This window comes from Vulpes lagopus, chromosome 23 (assembly GCF_018345385.1).
Source record: "Vulpes lagopus strain Blue_001 chromosome 23, ASM1834538v1, whole genome shotgun sequence".
NCBI classification, from domain to species: Eukaryota; Metazoa; Chordata; class Mammalia; order Carnivora; family Canidae; genus Vulpes; species Vulpes lagopus.
Window position 1 is genome coordinate 12,227,708 of NC_054846.1, and position 18,200 is coordinate 12,245,907.

Consider the following 18,200-nt stretch of genomic DNA (forward strand, 5'->3'; position numbering starts at 1 on the left):
ACTTGGTTAATTCAGTATTCCCTCAACTTTTGGACTAAGGAACCCCTTTATTCATTTTTAAGGCACATTTTTTAAAGGATTTATTTATTTATGTTGAGAGAGAGAGAGGGAGAGAGAGAGAGAGAGAACATGGATGGGAGGGGCAAAGGGAGAGAGAGAGAATCCCAAGCAAATTCCCTGCTGAGCCCAGAACCTACACAGGGCTTGATACCACAACCCTGAGTTCACAACCTAAGCTGAAATCAGGAGTCAGATGCTCAACTGACTGTGTCACCCAGGCCCCAGGCGCCCCAAGACACAACTTTTGCTTACTACCTCAGATATCTCTGACACTTAGATTTGATCGTGCCCCTTCATTAAGGACAACAATAGTGTCCTTAATTTAAGGATTTGGGAAGAAAACAGACCTTTGAATTTTATCGTTTGAAACTCCATTTTTGTGATGTTTTAATGTGGATAATACATTAATATAGTAAAAGTAAAATAAATTAGTATGGAGGTGTACCTGCCACATTTTTTACTGATTGAATCCACTGATGTACAGAACAAAGTTAGTCAGGTTCCATGAATCTGATCCTCCAGGCTTTTCTGTAGACCCTGCCGGACTTCTCCCTGGACTCACCCATCCCCCTCTCCATCCACACTAGTGTGCTGACTCTTCTTACAACATCTCAGAGGATTTGTTTAAATGCTATTACATTTTCCAGGGTATTATTTTCACCTGTTTCTGTTTGTCAATTTCTTTAAAGAGGTTAAAATTTCTTTAAAGAGTTTCAAAAATCAATTTGAATCTGGTAGCACCTAATTCGAAGTGTTAGCAGCACTTCACCCTCAGGAGCTGGGGGAAGATTTTTATAGAGAAGAAGCAGAAGTAAAGCAAGAAAAGGATTTGACTGGCTATGGCTTCAGTGGCCAGATTCTGTTTCTGTTCATTTCTCTTTAAGGTTTTGTTATCTATCTCTAAAGTGGACTGGATCCTGAACTCCTCTAGTTTGCTCAAAAATCTGTCTATAACTCTTTGAACTAACTTTTCCAGTATTTTCCCAGCTTTCTGAATTGGAATCACTAACAACAAAGACTTCCCTTGAACCTTATTGGAAGGGACCATACCAGGCCCTCCTTGATACCCAGATGGCAGCCAAACTTTAGCACCTCGAATGTTGGGTCCATATCTCCCAATTTCAAAAGGCTCCTCCAGACTCTTAGAATTGCACACCAGCTGGAGATCCAAAGTCCTGATTGTTTCTTGAGGACCCATCTCAAGGATTCCTTCAGCACCGAGGTTTCTCTCCACTTAGTGTTCCTACTCTGTGCCTACATCTGAATCATGAAGATCCACGATTCCCTAACTGTAGTTCTGAAGCCCCCAAAGCTCTCAGATGGCGAGTTTGTTTTATTTTATTGCGCTACTTATTTCCATCTATACAAGTATTATATTAGCAATCAAAAGTAATGACTTAAACGTTTTGGTATAAACTAAAGACAGCAGAGAGATTGATGATAGCCCTGCATGAAGAGAGAATTATACAACACAATTTTATAAGATTCCAATTGTAAAAGAAATAATAAGAAGGGGCAGATAGTACCATCGTAGTTGATTAAAACAGAAACCTGGAACGGGCATTAGAATTGACCTAATTCAACATCCTTTCAAGATGGAAAGTTTTAAAGCCTCATTTGGAGAGAAACCTGATTTGGACTGACAAAAAGCTATCCATGTTTTTTGAAATCCCTCTAAATGTGTCTATTCATACATTTTGCCGCAGGATATCAAGTGTTTGGTTATGCAGTACTGCCCCAGACCTGACTAAGTAGACACACTATCTTGCCTTTCTAAAACTTGAAACATTCCAAGACAAATCTGTCTGGCCCCAAGTGTTTAGAAAAATGAGTCTATGAAATCTTATTATTGATAGTGATTAACCATTATGAGTACTTTCATACATATTATATCCCTCCTTCCAGTAACAGGCCTGCAAGGTGAACAGGTCTCCTGCTTTGCAGAAGAGGTGGCCCAAACTCTCTGATTTTCTCCAGTCTATCATCCCAGATGCAGGCAGGGCAGGCATTAGACCCAGATCATTCGGCTCCAGATTGTTCCGCTGTGCTGTAAACCCAGTTGTACAGTGTTTGTTGCATAGATTTTAAGTCCATGGACTCTGCCTTCCTTTTTTCCTTGAAGACGGAGTCCGTGGTTGACATCGCCCTTACCATTGTGTTTAAACAAGCCTTTCGTGAAAGGTAGAATTTATCTAATCGCAAGACTTTAAAAAGTCTAATTTAAAAGAAGTCACAAGGAATTTTGGGGCGGAGAACTCTCTGGTCCATTTCCAGATCTGCAATGAACAGTCTCATTTACCTTGGGCAAGTCACTTAGTTTCTCTGTGCTTTGGTTTTCTTATCTGTAAAAATGATAGAAACCATAAAAGTCTTTAAAAGGGGGGGTTAGAACAATAGAAGGAGAAGATACACAAAATACACTTAATACACATTCACAAATGGTTGTTATGAGAGAAAAGCACCACCACTGGTGAATTCAACAGATGACAATTAAGAAAATTGAATTCCTACAACAGGAAACCTGAGATCTATGATAATTTTCCTGCAGAAAGATTCACTGTTTCATGAGGATACGTTTTTCATGTTGTCCATCTAACATTTTACGTGTTTTGGGCAGCGTTGCCTGATTGAGGATTTTCATGGACAGCCTAGAAATTAACATCTTTGTTCTTAAAGATCCTAAGTGGAGCGATACCCATTTCTTCACATCTTCCCCACTTTCTCATCACTTCTCCCACCTGCTTTCTCACCCCCTCCTCAAACTGAGCTGACTTCTGGAACCCGAGGAGAAGTATTAAAGCAAGGGGAAAGGAAAGGCCAGAGGAAAACAAGGGAGAAGGAAGGCAGGTTGGAGAACCAGCGGGGCCTCTGTCAGGTGCCACGTGGGACTCCATCTGTTGACCAGCAGCCTGCGGCCCCTCTTGCTGCCCTCCACCGTGGACCTGCAGGTCATGCAGGGCTGCAGCAGACACAGCCCCAGGTTGTTTTATAAGCACAAGGCAGGGAGGGGAGAAGGGGAGAGTAGTGGGGCACTTGCCTTATTTTCATCGCAGTCGTAGCCAGCCTCCATTTCTCCTGTTCTATTTGCTAACTGACATGGCCCTGGCAAGTTATTCAACTCAGAACATGGAAAACCACTCTATTTTTGAAGGTGTATTTCCCAATGGTTTTTTAGTCCCCAGTAGGTATACCTAGGGTTCTTGGGACCTCAGAGCCTGAGAGCCATCTGCAGGTTTGTTGTTAACCTCATCCCAGAGGGTACTCTCTTTCTGCCCTCCCTCCCTGTGAGCATGAGCTTCCCTCTTGATCTCCTGCCAAAGCTTTCTTCTGCAGAATCCTTCTTCCTCTTTGCTCAGTGCATCCCTGAACAGTAATGGAGAGTGGGAGGGAGGGAAGGAGGGAGGAAGAGAAAAAGAGAGAGGGGGAGAGAGAGGTAAGTGAGTGAGTAAGCCCAGGCTGTTGTGACTTACCAAGGATTTTTGTCAAAGATGAAAGTATCCAAATGCACCAGACAGAAATGGAAAATGGTGCTGTAAAGTAGGAACACATGTTTTACTTTAGAAAAGTAAAAATTGCAGAGGATTATTTTCTTCTATTGTATTCTCTCCCCTTCCTCTGATTTTCAGTTGGAGGCAACACAAAATAAACAGTATGGGATCTACTTCTCACCACTACTACTGCTACCACCACCACTACTCCTTTATGCCCTCTATTATCTTTCTAAAACTTAAAAAATTCAGAATTCCAAAACAAATCTGATACCAGATATTTAGGATAATTACCTTCATTGCCACCATCTGCTCCAGACTTGATGATTCTAATAAGGTCCTAACTGGTTGCCCTCCTTCCACCCTTTGCTGCCCGTCAGTTTATTCTGAACGGTGCAGCTAGAGTAACAGTTAAAATCTAAGTCAATTCAAGCCGCTCCTTTGTTCAAAACCCTCCAATAGGTCCTTTTTGAGAGACCCATAGAGCCCTCCATGAGCTGCCCTTGCCATCCTAACATCACCCCATTGGCTTCCTTGCTGTTTCCCGAAGAGGCCTGGGACGTACAATGTGCTCTTGTCTCAGGGCCTTTGCACTTGCTCTCTCCTCTATCTGTTATGCTTTTCCTCCAGACTACTGAAGTCCAGCTCCCTCATATAGGTCGATCTTTACTATTCCTTCTAAGTGAGACTTTCACTGACAGCCTTTTCTGAATTACATCTTGCTCCGAAATTTCCTTACCTTTCTTCTTTAGCAGTTAAAAATTATCCCAGGGATAAAAGTGTTGTTTTTTTTTTTTTCTCTTTGGACAAAATAAAAACTTGCCTTGAATATCTTTGGCCTGTAGTCTGAAATTATTGCCTCATAGGAGTTTTAAGTGATAACCTCATTCATATTTAAGGATCAGTGCTGAAGCACGGACAGATACACGTGAACGCATATCTCAAGGTTAAAAGTAAAATGAATATGTATCTTTGTTGTTCTTTTAAAATTCTATTCTAGGATCTTTGAATTATTCTACATCTTAGTGTTCAGGAGAAATCCATTTGTAATCATTTCTCATTTATCCAACAGGGTGGACTAAGTGCACAAGCTTTTGTTCGTGTGGAAATGGAGGATGTGAATGATAATGAACCTGTCTTTAATCCGTCGACCTACGTGACGAGCATTAGTGGCCAGACCCAGCCAGGCACCGAGATCATCAATGTTCTTGCCACTGACAGGGATTCTGGGATATATGGAACAGTAGCTTATGAGCTCATTCCTGGACACCTGTCATCCCTTTTTACCATCGACTCTGCTACAGGTGTGTGCTCTTGGAACAGTTTTCCTCTGAAATCAACAGATTCTGTGTAACAGCCAGAAAACTGGCAAAAATTGTTTTGTTGTTTTGTTTTATTTTGTTTTTAGCAGGGATGTTGCAGGACTCACTTCACCTTCCAGAAGGCAGCAAGGTGTATTGTAAAGAACCAAGGCTTTGTGGTTACATGAGACATGGATCATGTAACAAGCCTTGTTTCCTCCTGGTCTTATAATGTTTATTGGCTTCAGTCTCTTCACCTTAAAAGCAGTACTATCAATCCCTATGTTGCAAGATTTTGTGAGGATTAATGGCAGTAAATTATGAGAAGCAGCTGGCCAGTAATATTTATTTTGCAAATGTCCATTCACTCCGTTCATATGATCTTACCATCCGAGGATGATGGCCACGATTTCAGTGTATGAATAGATAAGATATCTAAAGCTCCTTTTACTTCTCTAATATGGTAATTGCATATCTGCCAAAGAAGTCCAGTGGATAAACTGAGTCTTTTGGAAATAATAAAAATTTAGGAGGTTATCACCCCCTTCTTATTGGTTAACAAAGTAATGTTTGAAATACTTGATCACAAGAAAATCTAAAATCTCAAGTATATAATATTACATTGTAGTACTTTTGAGATATTGGAGATATCTGGTCCCAAAACGATGCTTAAAAAACCAAAACAAAACAATTTTTTTTCTTTTGCATTTCTCCTTTTACAAATTTTTAATTTAATTTTACTTTATTGTAGTAAGAACACATAACAAATGTTTAAGTATACACTGCATTACTGTTGTTACAGGTACAACGTACAATCTCTAGAGCTTACTCTTCTTGCTTAACTGAAACTTCATGCCCATTGGTTAGCAATTTCCCATCTCTCTCTCCCTCCTTGCCAGCCTGTTGCAACCACCATTCAACTCTCTGATTTTATGATTTTGACTATTTCAGAGACTTCATGTAAGTGGAATAATGTAGTATTTGTGCTTCTGTTACTGGCTTCTTTCACTCAACATAATATCTTCCAGATTCATCCATACTGTTGCATTTTGCAGGATTTCCTTCAGTTTTAAGGCCAAATACTATTCTGATGTAGGTATGTACCATATTTTCTTTATCTGTTCATCTGTTGTTGGACATTTAAGTTGTTTCCACAACTTGGCTGCTGTGAACATGGGAGTGCAGATATCTCTTTGACATTTTATTTCTTCTTAAAGCACCTGACCTGAGCATGGGTAAAATGCACTTCTACGGTGATGAAGATAATGTCAGGTGCTACAATAGACATTTTCTGTACACTGTCTTTATTGGATCTTCACAATACCCTTTGCAACAACCATATTCACTAGCAACAAACAATAATTTACATAGCAAATCTAATCTGCCAACTTAGTTTGGCTTCCCATCCATCCCTGGTAGATGGAGAGTCTTTGCTTCTTGCTTGGAAAATATACTTACATGTGGTGTGTGTGACTGGCTGGGGGATTAGTTGTTTACAATGGCAGTCTTAATAAGGCAGACCTTCCCTTGCTCAGAATAATCCACTGACATGGCTCCTTTAGCATTTCAAAGATCAGAAGAAAATACTTTTTTTTAGGAAATTAGTCTGCTTATCTTGGCTTTTTCAAAATCCATCTAAACTGCTTGTCAAATTGTCAGGCCCTCTAGGACGCTAGCATTGCCAAAAATATATAGGTCAGCCAGTGATCAGGGCACAGGATCTAAAAACATTTAGTAGATTGTTTTTAAAAGACATCAACATGCTCATCGTCTAGTTTTTCCTGGAAAGTCTTGAAGAATGAGCAGTACTGTGTTCTGTTTTTAGAAGAGATCTCTTGCTGCTGCACTGGCTTTAATAAAGCCACAGGCTTCCATTCCTGGCACAGGCTATAAGACAAATGCCATTGTTAATCAAGGAGAACGCTTTACGTGGGTCATTATCTAGGGAAGTATCACAGTATTTTTTTTTTTTAAAGCAAAGACCAAATTCGTAATGGAAGTAGCCTTGGGGTATTATTGTTGGCAGTTTTGATGCCGGTTCATTTAGGTTGAAGACATTTTTCTAACAGTGCTTAGAATTTGGTTGCGCTTAATCACAACTCATGAGAAATTCATGAGGCCTGGTAATGCTTTACTTTAACCTTTAGAAGAGAATTAAACAGCATCACGACTAGCTGTGGGAAAAAGTTGCCTAGTGAACAGGCAGTCTTCAACTTGAACAGTTGAATTCAAGTTTATCTGTTGGCTGACCACAACTCCGAATGCATTTTTTTATATTGTACATAATAGGCTTCTAGGCCATGCCATAAAAGCTAATTTAACTGTTGATGTCTTGAAGAGTAGAACAAGGAATATGGGATTGGAATACAGTTTTCCTCTTCTGAATCTGTGTGTGTTGCTGTTGTTATTGCTGTAACCTATATTGAGCTGGACTTTCATGCTTTTGCCATAAGGTCTGTTTTCACTGAGGCTGCCAGTATAAATGCAGTATCTAGAAATTGCTTCTATCAAATATATTTGTAGAAGGAATGAATAAATGACATCTAGAAATAATTAAAAAGTGATTTAAATCCTTACTACATATTCTTAAAAAACTGCAAGTGAGTGTCATTGATAACACAGAGCAAAATTTCATTTAAAATCTTCTTTCTCCATCACAGTGTGGTAGGTAATGCTATGGCGTACCCCCGCTTTTTGTCAAAATTCTCCCAAGACTCTTCCCACCTGGCTAGCACTTTTCTAGATATATATGCTAAGTATACTAAATACACTTGTACTTATATATAGGTGTATATCTGTGTAGTTTTATATTATATGAGAAGACTTGAGAATTCATGAGCTAATTTGTACGTTGTCACTTCTTCCTGAATTACTCTAAAAATCTCTCTTAGAGACATTTACTCATTTCCTCACTGGTTCATCCATCCTTTCATTTTGTTGCTTCCTATATCAGACATGCTCTTTTATAAACTAACACACTTTGTGTTTAGCCTCATGTTTTACTGAAGGCTAGAGATTGCCCATTGATCTCTTTGTGTCACAACCAAGACTAAAACTTTAAAAATAGAGCTCTTTGACTTTCTGTGTTCATCTGGTAAGAAAAATGTTTTGGAGAAAACTGGAAGGGGGTGTGGTGATGTCATGGTTGTTTTCTCTTGTGGGTTTATCTTCCTGTTCTGTTTCTGGTTTTCTAAGTTTGTTGTTGGTTCAAAGAACATTTTTGTAAAATGTGCTTGGGCACCAGGAGAGAGATATTGAACTGAGCCTTCATCTCTCCTATTCTCAGTTAGTTGGGTTCCTTTGATGTGGGCACGAGGCAGACCACACTGTTTTGAGTTTTAAAAGAAGGAAACACAAAAGTCATACTTATTAATAGCTCTTTTTATGTCTTTAATCCTATTTTATGAATTGTATGTAGATTTTTTTCTTCCATTGTTTGAAGTGTTCTCTTCAGTAGCATGAAAAGTGTAGTCCTTTAGCTTTTGTGTTTGTCCTATTTGCTTAGTAATTTTACACTGAAGCAAACGTAACTGCTAAGCCAGATTACTTTAGGGTGTCAGATTTCAAACATTTGTGTTGGTCATTTACAGTAGCCCAACTACTTCTTTTGCTAAAACTGCCTTTGGTTAAGTTCTTCTCGTTTACCTCTTTTTATAGAAGCAAGTTAATGATATAAAGAGAAGTCCATTAAAGTTTCGAAGAGTGTAGTTTATCTACCAAAAGAAGAAAATGGAAGCAAACTCATCTTTTCAAGACACATTTATTTGGTGCCTATTATGTACCAGGCACTGTTTTAAGTATTTGGGATACATCAGCCAGTAAGACAGATAAAAATTCCCATTCTCATACAACTTACACCAAAAGCTTATGTTGCCTTGCTTATTGTCTGATCTATGTTTAGTTGTGGTGTACACAAAATCCAACTTTAGCATTACAGAAGAACAAGTAATTAAAAGGGTAACTGAGTGAGTTAAAGGCAGCTATGCCTCTGTGTTTGGTTGTAATCTTTTGTTTGTACGGGGTGCGTGGATTTTAACATAGGCTGTGAGTAATGTAGCACAGACTTTGTTTTTCTTCATTTCAAGGGCAGATCTTTTTCTAATGTTAGTTTTAAGCTCACATTTCATATCATGTAATGATTCTCATAATTCTCCATGATTGCCACTTTCCTACATTTAGAACATTCAGATACGTGGCTAATAAATTAAAACCACATCTCATTTCATAAGGGATGTGAGCCTACTCATGCCAAAAAAATAATGACTTCCTTTTATTTGTACGACAGAGACTAAAATTAATCATGAACACCTAATCAGTATGCGCTGATTTGTAGGAAACAAAAGCATTTTAGAGAGTTTTCTTACTGATTTTTTCAGTATAAGATCACAGATTCTCGGGGACCTTATAATTCAGCTCCCTGATATAGTGGAGGAAGGAATCAAGGCTGAAAGGGATTTACTGACTTGCCTGAGGATACACGGTGAGTAAACGGCAGAATTGAACTTAAACCCTCTCCTAGACCCGTCATCTGTCCCTGTATTGCTCTGTTTCAGATGACAACACCTTTCAATATCTTTTCCAGTAAGATCTTTTCCCTATGTGGGCCTTACATCAATTTATGGCATAAATGAAGCAGATGCTTTTGTGCCCATCTCCAAATTAAGAGAATAAAGGCCCTAAGAGTCTTAGTGACTTGCCGAGTCACAGTAACAAACCTGACACTTGAATTGACTTCTTAGAGTCCTATTTCAAGGCTCTTTCCATTATTATGCCTTTTTTCCTTTTAAACTAAACACAAAGCTAAGATAAATATAGGTTTCATTGTCTCAATTGAGTAAGATAGAAAAGTGATCTCTCATTGTGACTTTTTGTGTAAGCCTTTTTGAAATACCAAATTATCTCCTGGTTTATATGCTCTTTTTAACTGACTACATAGAATTTGGTGGAATCTTCCAAAATGGGTATGTTTTTCTTATGAATCCTTTTCATTACCAATATGAGACAAAATTTTCAGTCCATTCCATTCCTTTCAGCCACTCCAACTTAGCAACCCAGATTTGTGTGTGATATAAATAGCATAATGTCACCTATTTACTGAATAAGTTCCTATATTCTCACAAACTGAATATAAGAAAGACATCATAAATGCCAATAACCAATAAGAAATTGGTATAGACATCCCATAGTTTTTTTTTTTTTTTAATCCATCTCTATTTTTGAGAAAGCCACACTTATAGACTTCATGTTTGGTGATGGTCAAGATTTTATGGTTGGTTGGTTGTTCGAAGTAGGCTCCATACCCAGCACAGAGCCCAGTGTAGAGCTTGGACTCAGGACCCTGAGATCAAGACCTGAGCTGAGATCAAGAGCTGGATGCTTAACCAACTGAGCCATCCAGGCACCCCTTGTGCTTGTGCTTGTTCTTAACTATATCATAGCTTGTAAGTCTAGTAATGACCCATAGGCTGCTTTCTGACTATGAATAATCACCTTTGCTAAGAGCATCTCAGCTTTTTCAGGAGATTGGATTCTGAAAGTCAGTATTGTTTAATTAGTACAATCACATGTATATTAGGTTTTAATTAAGAGAGGACTTTTGTCTTTAAGTTCTTTTATTAGTCTGTCAATTAAAAAATATTTCATTCCAATACTTTCCTCCATTTAAATGAGAAGTGACAAGATTAAGAACTTAGGCAAAACATTATTGCACATTATAATTGGATGTACAAATCCAAACACTCAGTAATCAAGCATAAAATAACCAGAGCTCATGAATAGCCAGTAAGTGAATCAATGTCTATTTTTCTAAAGTTAAAGTTTGTCCCTGCACTGGTGGTTAATGATAATTTGCAAATATCATGAAAAATGAGAGCCAAATAATCACTGTACTTTAAAATATGAAAATATAATGCCATAAATCCTAAGCTGATAAATACATAGGCAAACAGAGCTATTCATTTTATTGACCATCTTATTATTATATATAAGTATGCATATGTATAAGCAATATATATTATAGAGCTATATATAATATTTTCTGGTTCCTCCACCTTTTTTTAAGATTTATTTATTTGAAAGAGTAAGAAAGAGCAACCAAGTGGTGGGGAAGGTCAGAGGGAGAGAGAGAGAGAGTTTCAAGCAGACTCTGAGCAAAGCCTGGCATGAGACTTGATCCACAACTCTGAGACACAACCTGAGCCAAAACCAAGAGTCAGATGTTTAACCAACTGCACCACCCAGGCACCCCTAATCCCTCAACTTTTAATAGATGCCTCAGTTTATATAAAAATGTTAGATTGAGGGCAGCCTTGGTGGCTCAGCGGTTTAGCGCTGCCTTCAGCCCAGGGTGTGATCCTGAAGACCCAGGATTGTGTCCTGTGTCCAGCTCCCTGCATGGAGCCTGACTCTCCTTCTGCCTGTGTCTCTGCCTCTCTGTGTCTCTCATGAATAAATAAATAAATATATTTTTTTAAGTCAAAAAAGTAGTCACTGCTCAAAAGAGGCCTAAAGAATTCATATATAGAGACATAAAATGGACCTTGTTCAAATATAAGGACAGATTTGGTCATTTCACTCCCCTACCTAAAATGTTTCAGTGACTTCCCACAGCTCTTTGGCTGAAGACCAAATCTTTGTTAAGGGCCACCAGACCTTTTCATGACCTGCCCTGCTTCCCACCATGGCTGCAGACCCAAGAATTCTTCTTTTTCATGTGTTCACTTGTGCCTTATACCAGCTACCACTTCTCTCCCTCCTCTTCTTTTTTTTTTTAAAGATTTTTTTTTTAATTTATTCATGAGAAACATGAGAGAGAGAGAGAGGCAGAGACACAGGCAGAGGGAGAAGCAGGCTCCATGCAGGGAGCCTGACGTGGGACTCGATCCCGGGTCTCCAGGATCATGCCCTGGGCTGAAGGCGGCGCTAAACCGCTGAGCCACCTGGGCTGCCCCCTCCTCTTCTTTTTATACTCTTTCTTCCTCCTCCCCCTTCTCCTTGTTTTTCTTCCTCCTCTTCCTCTTCCTCCTATCATCACACTTACATTAAGCAAACTCATTTTACTGATGTAGCAAACTGAATGCCAATTATCAGGTTATAATGGAAACCATAATTACCACAAGACTTGAATACTTGAGGCTTTATGTCCAGCCTACCTTTCCAGTCTAGGCACACTATAGAGAAAGCAAAATCATATCTGGAAGAGTTTATAAATGAGCATTGATTTTTAAAGAAGGAAATGAGGTCATTTTAATGTTTAGTGGTATCAAATTAAAATAGCCTGATGGACCTTTCCCATCATAAGGATGTTCTTGTCAGTAGAACAAAGATATGAAAGCCTATTGACTTATAGCACTCTGCATTACTCTAGTTTTCATCGAGAGTGAAATAAACAGTCTGAAAAAATAATAATAGGAAAGTCTGTTTGCTAACAATCTCGCTTCTTTTCTGAGGACTGGACCTGAATCTGTGCACCTAACATTTGCCTCTCTTTTTTTCTACTTTTCCTAGACTCATCAGCTACCCTTTGGGTTATCTTATTTTTAAGAGACCACTTTCACATTTCAAGTACAATCAAGGTTATGGGTCACAGAGTCACACTGTCCTATTAAGATAATTTTGTGTTAGCCTTCCATGAAATCAAAATGTTAAGGGCAAACTCCATCTATTGATCACAGTAATGACTATAGAGAGTGTAGGCCTTCAGAAGAGAGATCTGGAAAATACTCTAGAGTATTCAGGGAAGGAATTAAGGACCATAGAACTTGAGCTGAACCTTACACAGGGTAGTTCACATTTGAATGAGCAGGAGTTCTGGCAGTTATTTTTCAAGACACACATTTTCATGTCCAGTCTAAATCTTCAGTATAGTATCCATTTCCTATACAAGAAGGTAGTAGATATATTTTTATAACAAATGTATCTTTTTTTCCTGAGTATTTTAATATTTTAACATATGTAATTTTTTTTAAGGTTTTGTCTATTTATTCATGAGAAACACAGAGAGAGAAAGAGGCAGAGACACAGGCAGAGGGAGAAGCAGGCTCCATGCAGGGAGCCCAATGTGGGACTTGATTCCGGGTCTCCAGGACCACGCCCTGGGCTGCCCATATATGCATTTCTAATTTCAAAGTTAACATATTAGTCCATTCAGGCTGCTCTCATAAAACATGACAAAGTGGCTTAAATAACAGAAATTTATTTCTCACAGTTCTGAAAGCTGCAAGTGTGTGATCAAAGTGCTGGCCAATTTGATTCCTGGTGAGAGATCTTCCCGGCCTGTGGACAGTTGCCTCCTCTCTACTTTCACATGGTGGAAAGAGAGTGAGCTCTCTAATGTCTCCTTGTATGAGGATACTGATCCTATAAGATCAGGGCTCTGCACTTATGTCCTCATTTAACCTTAATTACTTACTTCCAAATGCAGCCCTACTGGGGGTTAGAACTTCAACATGTGAATATTTAAGGGACACAATTCAGTCCATAGCATGTATGTTCATTAAAACTATAGGAATATGAGGTAGAAAATGAACTGTCCCATAATCTCAACCCATTGACCTCTTTTTATCATTGTTCAGATCCTTCCATGTTTTCCTCCTGTATATTTTTCTGTTTGTGTGTGTGTGTTGGGAGGGATACAAATAAAGTATGTGTTAGTGTCTATGATTATACTTTACATATTGTTCTGTATTTTTCCCATGTAAAATGTAGCGTGTAAAATGTTTTAAAGTGAAAACGTGCGTATTCATTCTTTTTAGATGCCACATTAATAATCAATTGTATTAATATACCACAATGGATTGAACCATTCATTTTTTTCTTGTACTGTCTCTTTAAGGGTGAGGACTCAGTTTCCTCTCACCCTCCCACCTCTCCCAGACCCAATCTTGCTGATTTTTTAAAATTCCAGGTTTTAGGTCCCACTGGTTATAAGAAGTCATGAAATTCAGCTCCTCTGGTTTTCAAAGCCAAATATCATGGGGGTTCATCCTCCTCATGAAGGCTCCTGGATTTGGGGGTCTATTTCTCTGCCCTCCTCTTCCTGGCACTGTCCCTCCCTCTTGCAGACAGCCCATGAGTCTGTTTAGTTCGACCTCAACCCTTCCTGCCACGTCTCTTATTATTAGGATACCAAATTGTTGTTTATATATTTTCAAAATGTTGTCTTTTGATTTTAATGATAAATCATCAATTAAATTAAAGAACACGTAAGTGAATAAGAAAGATCAAAACTGTTCATTAAAATACGTGTTAAATTTATGATAAGCATGTGTATGTAAGCCACTGTGGGATCCTAGAAGGTGGATCTAAAACAAAGTGGGGGTGGCCCCGGTGGTGCAGCGGTTTAGCGCCGCCTGCAGCCCAGGGCGTGATCCTGGAGACTGGGGATGGAGTCCCACATCGGGCTCCTTGAATGGAGCCTGCTTCTCCCTCTGCCTGTGTCTCTGCCTCTCTCTCTCTCTGTGTCTCTCATGAATAAATAAATGAAATTTAAAAATAATAAATTTTTTAAAAATAAAATAAAATAAAACAAAGTGGAGGGTCTATGAATCCCACCTGTACCAGACAAAATGTAAACTGTGCTTCAAAATGTGACTAGAGGTCAGAGAAGATCAAGAAGTTGTTCTAGGAAGAGGATGGAGCAATCCAAATGAAAAAGAGCAAAGTCTATCCTGGAAATTATAAATAGTTTATATTTATAAACTTTATATTTATAAATAGTTTATATTTATAAACTATTTGTGCCTGAGACAAAAAGGACTGCCCAGAGATGGGTTACAGAGGTGGAAGGGGCTCATTTACCAACAACTTGGTCAATAGAGATAAGACATTTGAACTTCATCCTGAAAACCTGGGGAGGCACCGATGTATCTAGACGTGGATTTAGGAAGCCTATTCTAATACACACATGAAAAATGGTTCAGAAGGAGTCTTCTGGATTCAGGAAGACCAAGTTGTGGTCCAGTTGAGGCAGACATTAATCTCTTCATTGTCATAATCATCAAGGGTGCAAAATGAAACTCTTAAAAAATTTCTCTGTAATTGGAACTGAGTTAACTCTGGAAGACTATATGCCCAGGAAGTAGGGATGATTGGAGGTGGAGGGACTTTTCATTTTCTTTTGTAGTCAGACACTTTTGTATTATTTGGGTTCTTATTTTTTTTAACCAAGCATAGACTTTAACAATAAAGAATTTTTAAAGCTCATCGGTAACAGATAGGAAAAATCTGACTTAGAAATTTATGTGATAATTATGGAGTGCTTTGGTGGATCACCAAATCAGTATAAACCCAAATTTTAATATGGCAGCTATAGCTGGTGTAATAATCCTTGGTTATATTAATATTTTAAAAATATTCTAATGAAGAGTGTTTATACTCTTTTTTGTAATAGATTATAGCTGGAACCATGTGTTCACCAGTCAACTTGGTGCATGCTCAGGAGAAATGAGCCATGAGTGAAAGGACCTAAAATCATGTTAGATAAGGAACTGCTACAGAAAATGGGTTATGTAGACCATAGACCATGTAGACCAGAGCAGGTCAGACAAGATATTTGACTTCAGTTATTGATGATGTGTTATCAATAGAGAAACATTAATAATTATAATTTAATTATGTTTCATTAAATTTCTAATAGAAATAGAAAACCAGGAGTTGGAGTTGTGAGAGGACAGATTTGACTTAAAGAAAAAAAAAACTGAATGGATATCATCTTGTTTATGTCTAGAAAGCTGACAATTCAGATGTTTTGGCCAGCTTCTGATAGAATGGCAAAAACTGTACTATTCCTTCATTTGACCATCCTGGCCAATTATATTGTGATAGGCTCCACAAAGTTCAACTACATTTATTTGTATGTAAATTCATGTGATAAGTTTGTGTTTTTTTTCTTTCTCTTTAAAAAAAAACTAACATGTTCATTTCTGAAATATCTGTTATATCTGTTTTCAAACTGGCATATGAAAGGGTGGTGTTAATAATATTAAATAACTGGTTTCCTCAGCATTACTGGATCCCTCCCCAACTTAACCATTCACACCTTCTCTTCTTACCCACACTATGTACACCAGCCTAGCTTGCCATTCTTGTTCCCATGGTTTTAGCACTTATTTTAAAAATATTTTTATTTATTAGAAAGAGAGAGCATGATGAGTGGGAGGAGGGTCAGAGGGAGAAAGAGAAGCAGACTCCCCACTGAGCAGGGAGCCCAGCGAGGCTCAACCCCAGGACCCCAAGATCATGACCTGAACTGAAGTCAGATGCTTAACCAACTAAGCCAACCAGGCACCCCCCACAAATCCCCCCGCTACCGTCACAGTTTTAACACTTATTCAAGTTTTCTTACCCCAAACTGTTGACATTATACCTTCTCACCAACAAAGATAGAGCCAGTTGAAAAAGAGAGCTGCCCTAAACCATCTAGTTCAGGTCAGGTGTCAAATCCTCAGAAGATGACATTATAGTTTCATTCCATAGGTTTAGGATCCTGATGCCTGGGCAGATCATGACCACCCTACAGTCCTCCATTAGCTGAGGAGTCAGGTTTATCCAATTTGAGGCCATTCAAATCAATTACTGCTTGGAACTTTGGAGAGAGAAACATTCAGGGACAAGTGTAAAAGCACCAGAACTGTTCATGCCTGTGCCAGATTGTTAAGTTAAAAAATTTAGAAGCTAGTGTCTAGAATGAGCTGTTTAGAGTTCAGGAAGGGGTATGTTTTAACTTTATCATATAATAGCAAGAATTGGTCTACTGTGATGTTTGGGGGACAGGAGAAGGAAGAGAGAAGTCTTTAACTTATGTACTTGTATATGAAGACAGTTTATATAACACAATACAGAACTTTTAAACAACAACAACAAAAATTACATTGGATTATGGGGTCATGCTCTGCTCTTCCATCATCCTGGGCTGGTGACATGATTGTAAGGCCTAACAAAGGCAACACAATTTGTCTTTACTGCTGAACTGATATACTTCCAAGATGGCTAATGTTTAAGCTCTAGGAAAATATCGATTACCTAACAGAATTTGGACCATAATTTTGCAAATAGGCTCAAGTTCTTGGATTGGAAAGTGGATGTATTCAGGTTCTCCAGGAAACTGGAACTGATAAAAGAGAGAAATAATAAAAATAGGCAGGTAGATGATAGATAATAGATGATAGACAGAGATAGATAGATGATATATGTAGATATAAAGAAATTTATTATAAGGAATTAGCTCATGTGATTATGGAGGCAAACAGATCCCAGATCTGCAAGTGAGGTGGTCACCTGGAGACCCAGGAGAACCAGTGGTGTAGTTTCAGTCTGATGCTGGCAGTCTCAAGTCTTAGGAAGAGCTGATGTTTCAGTATACTACTGAAAGCAGGAAAAAAAACTAATGTCTCATTTCAAAGGCAGTCAGGCATGAGGAATTGCCATTACTCAGGGAAGGGTCAGTCTTTGCATTGTATTTAGACCTTCAATTGATTTAGTGAGGCCCAGCCGCATGAAGGAGGACAATCTGCTTGAATTAGTCTACCCACTTAAATGTTAATCTCATCCAAAACATCATCACAGAAACATACAACATAACATTTGACCAGATGTTTGGACACCCCATGCCCCAGTCAAGTTGACATAAAATTAATCATCACAATAGAATTCGCAGATCCAGTGTTACTGTTGCTTATCAGTGTGTATTGCATGCTCTGTGCTTTTTAATTCTCTCTCTCTCCTAACCAGGAATTCTTTACTTAACGTCAACTCTTAGTCATTTGGAATCTACTACACTTTTGTTGATGGTCTGCGCTCGAGATGGCGGCGGGCTCACATCTCTCATTAATGCTGACATCACTATACACATTCTTCAGACAACACTGGCACCTGCTGAATTTGAAAGTCCTAAGTATACTTTCTCAGTTTATGAAGATGTACCTGAAGACAGTCCTGTGGGAACAGTGAAAGCAAAAGAGTCCTTGAGTAAGTATTTCTTATACTCTGTTAAAATCCATTATTGGAACATTTCCTGTGTTTTCTTAGGCTGTGTAATCTTGAATAAATCTTTTCCTTTCTCCATGCAAGAGGAATGAAGACCACAGGATCTGTGGCTTGCTTTGTTGTTTCAACATTATTCCTATCCTACATTTTTTCCTAATCAAAAAAGTAATAGATACTTTTAAAAGTCTAAAACAATACAGAATGATTATAATGTAGAAAATATGCATCTATAACCCATTCCTCCAAACATACACGCGTGCACGCGAGCGCGCGCACACACACACACACACACACTTTTCAATTTTTTTTTAATTTTTTTTTAATTTATTTATGATAGTCACACAGAGAGAGAGAGAGAGGCAGAGAC

At 38.4% G+C, this 18,200-nt stretch overlaps 1 protein-coding gene across 1 annotated transcript in view; it reads left to right on the top strand.

Annotated features, from left to right (window-relative positions):
- DCHS2 (dachsous cadherin-related 2) overlaps positions 1–18,200 on the top strand; it is a 228,275-nt gene that overhangs the window by 124,506 nt on the left and 85,569 nt on the right. Inside the window, exons 3-4 of the mRNA XM_041737820.1 lie at positions 4,621–4,852; positions 17,579–17,815. Of these exons, the coding sequence (XP_041593754.1) occupies positions 4,621–4,852; positions 17,579–17,815 (469 nt within the window). The remainder of the gene's footprint in view (positions 1–4,620; positions 4,853–17,578; positions 17,816–18,200) is intronic.